Source organism: Balaenoptera musculus, chromosome 10 (assembly GCF_009873245.2).
Source record: "Balaenoptera musculus isolate JJ_BM4_2016_0621 chromosome 10, mBalMus1.pri.v3, whole genome shotgun sequence".
Lineage (NCBI taxonomy): Eukaryota > Metazoa > Chordata > Mammalia > Artiodactyla > Balaenopteridae > Balaenoptera > Balaenoptera musculus.
Window position 1 is genome coordinate 85,529,971 of NC_045794.1, and position 6,000 is coordinate 85,535,970.

Sequence of the window (6,000 nt, forward strand, 5' to 3'; positions counted from 1 at the left end):
AGGCAGTGGGTGGCAGGTTAAGAACTCAGGCTCCTGCTATGGAAAACAGTATGGAGTTTCCTCAAAAAACTAAAAATAGAATTGCCATATGATCCAGCAATCCCACTCCTGGGCATATATCCAGACAAAACTCTAATTCGAAAAGATACATGCACACCAATGTTCATAGCAGCACTATTCACAATAGCCAAGACATGGAAACAACCTAAATGTGCATCAACAGATGAATGGATAAAGAAGATGTGGTACATATATACAATGGAATATTACTCAGCCATTAAAAAGAATGAAATAATGCCATTTGCAGCAACATGGATGGGAGCTAGAGAGTGTCATATTGAGTGAAGAAATTCAGACAGAGAAAGAGAAATATCATATGATATCGCTTATATGTGGAATCTAAAAAATAAAAAAATGACACAAATGAACTTATTTCAGACTCACAGACTTAGAGAATGAACTTATGGTTGCCTGTGGGGGAAGGGTGAGGGGAAGGGATAGTTAGGGAGTTTGGGATTGATGTGTACACACTGCTGTATTTAAAATGGATAACCAACAAGGACCTACAGTATAGCACAGGGAACTCTGCTCAATACTCTGTAACAACCTAATTAGGAAAAGAATTTGAAAAAGAATAGATACTTGTATATGTATAACTGAATCACTTTGTTGTACACCTGAAACTAACACAACATTGTTAATCAACTATACTCCCATATAAAATAAAAAGTGAAATAAAAAAGAAGTGTTATGATGGAGAAAAAAAAAGAAAATGTGGTATATATATACAATGGAATACTACTTAGCCATGAAAAGAATGAAATAATGCCATTTGCAGCAACATGGATGGATCTAGAGATTATCATACTAAGTGAAGTAAGTCAGACAGAAAAAGACAAATACCATATGATATCACTTATATGTGGAATCTAAAATATGACATAAATGAACTTCCAAGAAATAGAAATAGACTCACAGACATAGAGAACAGACTTGTGGTTGCCAAGGGGGAGAGGGGGGTGGGGGAGGGATGGATTGAGAGTTTGGGATTGGCAGATGCAAACTATTATATATAGAATGGATAAACAATGTCCTACCGTGTAGCACAGGGAACTATATTCAGTATCCTGTAATAAACCATAATGGAAAAGAATATATATGTATATGTATGGCTGAATCACTTTGCTGTGCAGCAGGAACTAGCACAGCATTGTGAATCAACTATACTTCAATAAAATTAATTAATTAAAAAAAAAAGAACTCAGGCTCCTAAATGTCATTCATTCTATACAATTCCCTCTGCTATGGACACAATGTCCACATTAAAGGCTCTGTTTCTTGCATAATAAGGGCTGTACTCTGGTCCAATCACCAGAAGGTTACTCAATACCACTCCTAACAGCCTATACCTTACCCATGTCTGTCCCCTTTCACTTTTGTCATTCTCCCCATATACTTTCTAGATCAGGGTTTATAAGTGGGTGTTCCTTGGGTCTCCACTCCAAAATTACCTCGTGATTCCTTGTTTGAATGCAGATTCCTGGGCCCCACCCAAACCTACCAAATCAGAATATTTGGTGTAGGATCTTAGAATCTGCATTTTCAAAAGCATCACAGAGGACTCTTAACCATGGAAGATTTTGAAACCACTGATAAATATATAGCCTATTTTTTTTAATTATGACTTTTCTCATATGTGTCTGCAAATTCACATTTACCATAAGGCACTACTCTTTATTGTTATTAATATTGAAAGTAGAGCCGGCCATGACTGAGTACCCACCATGTGCCCGGAGCCATATCTGGTACTTTTTACAGTTAATAAACATCACCATTGGCAGAAACTAGCACTGGCAGAAAAAAAGAATTTACATATAATAGCTTATTCAGTCCTCACAATCGCCCCATGAGATGGGTGCTGTTATTTTGAAAATGAAGGAATAGACTCAGCAAGATTAAGTGGCTTGTCCAAGGACACTCAGCTAATGAGTGGCAGAGTCTGTATGTGAACCCAGGTCCAAAAACTCCAAAATCCTTAATCCACCTCCCAGTGACCCAACTGGGACAATAGCTCCCCTTTCCAAAGCTTGAGGGACTTGAAATGAAAGGCAGCTCATGGAATTTTGTGAAATGGTGTGGCCTTGAGTGGATTCTGATTCCAACATTGTTATGCGGATCAGCATGAGATCTTGGACAAACCTCTTGCAGAACATGTTTATATTGGCTCATGATCTATACTTATTTGTTTCCAATAGACATGTGAGTTGACTTAGAAACACATGTACACTCAGGATGCATAAAGGTAGAGAAAAGTAGCTCCGAAACTAGAAAAGAAGAAAGAGGGCAGGGAGAAAAAGCTTTACTAGCAACCAAGAAGGAAAGGATTTTGATCACTGAGCAATACCCTTAACAATAGAAATACATTCTCTTTGGTTGTGTCTAACAAATACATTCTGTTATCTTTGGAAAAGAGCAGTTTTCACAATTACCTGCAATTAATCTGCAGCAAGGATATTCCAGCGGCACTGACTTTCAATCTTAGTGCTTTTTGGGGTCATGGGAGGAGGTGTGGATTCACATGTGTGATTATACATACACACATCTACAGTGTAAGATACCCAAAAACAAGATGCAGACATCCTGCCTTGGACATACTCTGCCTCTGTATTCCAGAATTTATCTACAGGAGGAAGCAGTGTGGTGGGGGAGTGCACAGGGTGTTGGAGTCGCATCTGGGTTTGAACCCTGGCTTTGTGCCATTCAGGGTTGTGATTTCTGAGTTCCCTTAATCTTTTAAAACATCGCCCTGTTCTATGTTCTTTACAGCACTTATCTCTACATGAAAGTATATGTTCATTTGGTTAATTTTTTTTACTGTCTGTCTCCTCCACAAGAATGTAATTTTCATCAGGGCAGAGGTTCTACTGTGCCTGGCTCAGAGTAGGTGCTCAGTAAGTCTTTGTTGAGTGGATGAATGAGCTGAACGTCTTTCGCAGGACTGTTGTGCTTGCAGGTGGAGACAGCCTTATGTCAGGATTACATCTACTGTGTTCTGTTCATGTGGGTTGGAGCTTCAAGAAGGCATAAATGTGTCTTTTTTGCAGATTGTCAGAGCTGGAAGGCGTCCTGAAGACTATTCTAGTTCAAAATCCGCCCCCCCCCCAATTTTACAGATACCAGACTGAGCCTCTCCATCCTGATTAGGTGACTTCCCAGTATACAGCTTCAGTAAACCAAACACGAGAGCCCACAACTCCTAATTCCAGGTCGGGCATCTTTCCACTGCAAAGCTCCACCAGCCACTGTGCTTGACTCAGTGTGTGTTCCTCCTGCCAATGTTCTGCTGCATTTGGTTGAACAAACAAATCATTTCTGGCTAGACACCCCTGGCACTTTCCTATGCTCCAGGAAGTGTGCTAAGACCTTTATAGACATTATTTCACTTGATTCTCATATTAACTCTAGGATGTGGGTATTTTTATTACAATTTTTCATATGAATAGACCTGAGGATCTGCAAAGTTAAATCCCTTGCTTTCAACACACGGGTGTTACAGAGTACTCTCTAAACCGTCCTCTTTACCCCCGTGATCGACAGTCGACAATCTGTGGTTCTCCCTCTTCTAAGTGCTCTACAAATAAAACTTTAGTCTCCAGAGCTCCCTAACCAGATCGCTGCCCCTAACCTCCCGCCATAGTCATGGGGGCCCCACGGTCAGCAGCACAGAAAACTAAAAGATGGCACAGCTGGCACTCTGTTCTGGAATCTGTCTGACGCCCATGCTGTCCCTCTCCAACATGAAGTTCTGTCTCCAAGCCCTACGTACCATTTTCAAAGGAAGCCTTTCTTTCAGGACTCAAAAAAAAGTAGTCCAAAGTTCTGCAGTCTCTAGTTATACTAAAACATCAATCATCCTCTGCTGTCCAGGCTCCCTGTTCTCTAGATTGTTCTCACTAATCCTACAGTTGAACAGATTGCGTTAGACCCACGTTATCTCCCAGGGCTGGGTTTTAAGTCTGAACCCCAGAATCTGGGAGTGTGATCCATCGATTAAAGAGTGTATTCTGCAGTTGTTCACCTCAAGGGAAAGGCAAACATTCTAGTGAATGGAATACACCCTGGACATTATCCCTGCCACATTTAGGGCTCTCTTACATTCCAAGTCCAAGGCTAACTCTTGTGCATTTTCCTCTCTTTTTAATTTTCTTCTTCCTCAGGTCTGAGTAAGTCTGAGACGTCTTCATGCCCCCATTTTCTCCCAGAGGTGAAAAAAGGCTACAATTTCTCATAATTTTGCCATTTTGATACCTGGCTGAGAACACTTATAAACATCAAAGAACAGCAGATCTGGATGGACCCCAACTCCCACTCCAGATTGTCAAGGACCAGTTTACAGAAGAAAAAGGAGGCCACAGAGGCAGTGATTTGTCCAAAGACAGGCAGCTAGTTGGTGGCAGCTCTGGAAGCCAGATCCCTGACTCCCTGAAAGCCACACAGGACACATGTCCTCTCACTGGGAAACATTTGTTGAGCACATGTGTTATCTGTCAGCTTCCTAGACATTTTCATCATCTTCAAATGAATTCAGCCTTCCCGGTGAGCTTATGGGAGTAGGAAAACCCAACACTCCTCAGACCTCTTTCCACCGGGGGCCAAACTCCCCTCCCCGCGCAGCTAAGGCCCGCCCTGGCTCACCTGCCCAAAGTCGCTGAGTTTCCTGACCGAGCCTCCGTTCTCCAGGACCACGGCTGACATGCTAGCTCCCAGCGCGTGTGGTCTCCCGAGCTCTGGGGCGTCAGTCGCAGGCGGGTTTGCAAACAGTGCAACAGCACGTGGTGCTGAGGTTTTTAACCTGGCGCTAGGGAGGAGAGATTCCAAGGTGTCTCCTGCCACGCTTACCCGCCACAGTCACGCCCCCGGTGGGCGTTGTCCTGACGAAGGGAGCTCCGGGTCGCCCCGGGCTGGACCGCTCGGAGGGGAGGGGCAGGGGGAACGGGCCGGGGAGTACGGACTTGGCTTGCCCGCCTTGGATGGAGGAAGGCCAACAAGAGAACGCAGGGCCACATGTGCCCTGGCGATTAGACAGGTTTGGCACTTCTCGGACTCTCAGAAGACTGGGCACGGGTTCTCTGCGACTGGGGTAAACTTGTGACAGCCTGATGACAACCATTATAAGAAACAGAGCCAAGATCTTAACTGAGATGGGGGAGGGGGGGATTCCTTTCTATTAACCACTAAGGAAACCGCCTTTTTGTGCTCTGACTTCAGAAAACTACATATAGGTGATGTTGTGAACGCAGGGCACAGTTGCTAAGGAGCAAAGGTGAGAGCACGACCTGGGTTGAAATGCAGCCATGTGTCCCGGAGCTGTTTACATCACTGCTGGAAGCACCCAGGAGAGGATGGAAGCTCAGTTTTAAGAATGTGGCTAAGAGAAAGAATGAGGTGATGCATTTAACACTTAGTACAGTTCATGCCCATGTAGTTAAACACTCCATAACTAGAAGTTATTGCTTAAAAGTATGCAACAACAGATGCTTACTGCGGACCTCTGTTGCATGCCAGGTGGTACTGGGGATACAGCAGTGAATGAAGTGGAGGACCCTGCCTCCTGCCCCCACCCATGCTGCCATTCTGGGAGGGAGACAGAAAACAAACAAATAAATAAGTTTAGGCAGAGCTAAGCCTTCTGAAGAAAATAAAATAGGAAGATGGGCTAGTAGGCAGGAAAATGTCATTCACCTCCATTTTTTCAGACCCAGAAACTGAGACGAGGCATTCACTGCCAGCAGGCAAAACAAAATATAAAAGAGCACCGCAAAGTCAGAAGTTCAGAAAGGATGTGAAAAAATCAGGGGCATCAAGACCTTGAGTGCCTGCCTAATATTTAGCCAGGAGAGGGCAATGGGCTAAGAGAAAACAAGCCAATAATCGAGGTTGCTAGAAATCCGCCCCCTCCCCTCCCATAATTCTTTGACGGAATGACCAAGCACCTGCCAA

General features: G+C 43.7%; 1 protein-coding gene across 2 annotated transcripts in view; it reads right to left on the reverse strand.

The window, feature by feature from the left end:
- PAH (phenylalanine hydroxylase) overlaps nt 1-4,878 on the reverse strand; it is a 71,710-nt gene extending 66,832 nt beyond the window's left edge. Inside the window, exon 1 of one of the 2 annotated variants that reach the window (XM_036866968.1) lies at nt 4,696-4,876. In XM_036866968.1, the coding sequence (XP_036722863.1) occupies nt 4,696-4,755 (60 nt within the window). In that variant the 5' untranslated portion in view covers nt 4,756-4,876. Of the gene's footprint in view, nt 1-4,695 lie in introns of both variants that reach the window. The other variant, XM_036866969.1, reaches the window with a different exon arrangement.
- Nucleotides 4,879-6,000: the final 1,122 nt, after the last annotated feature.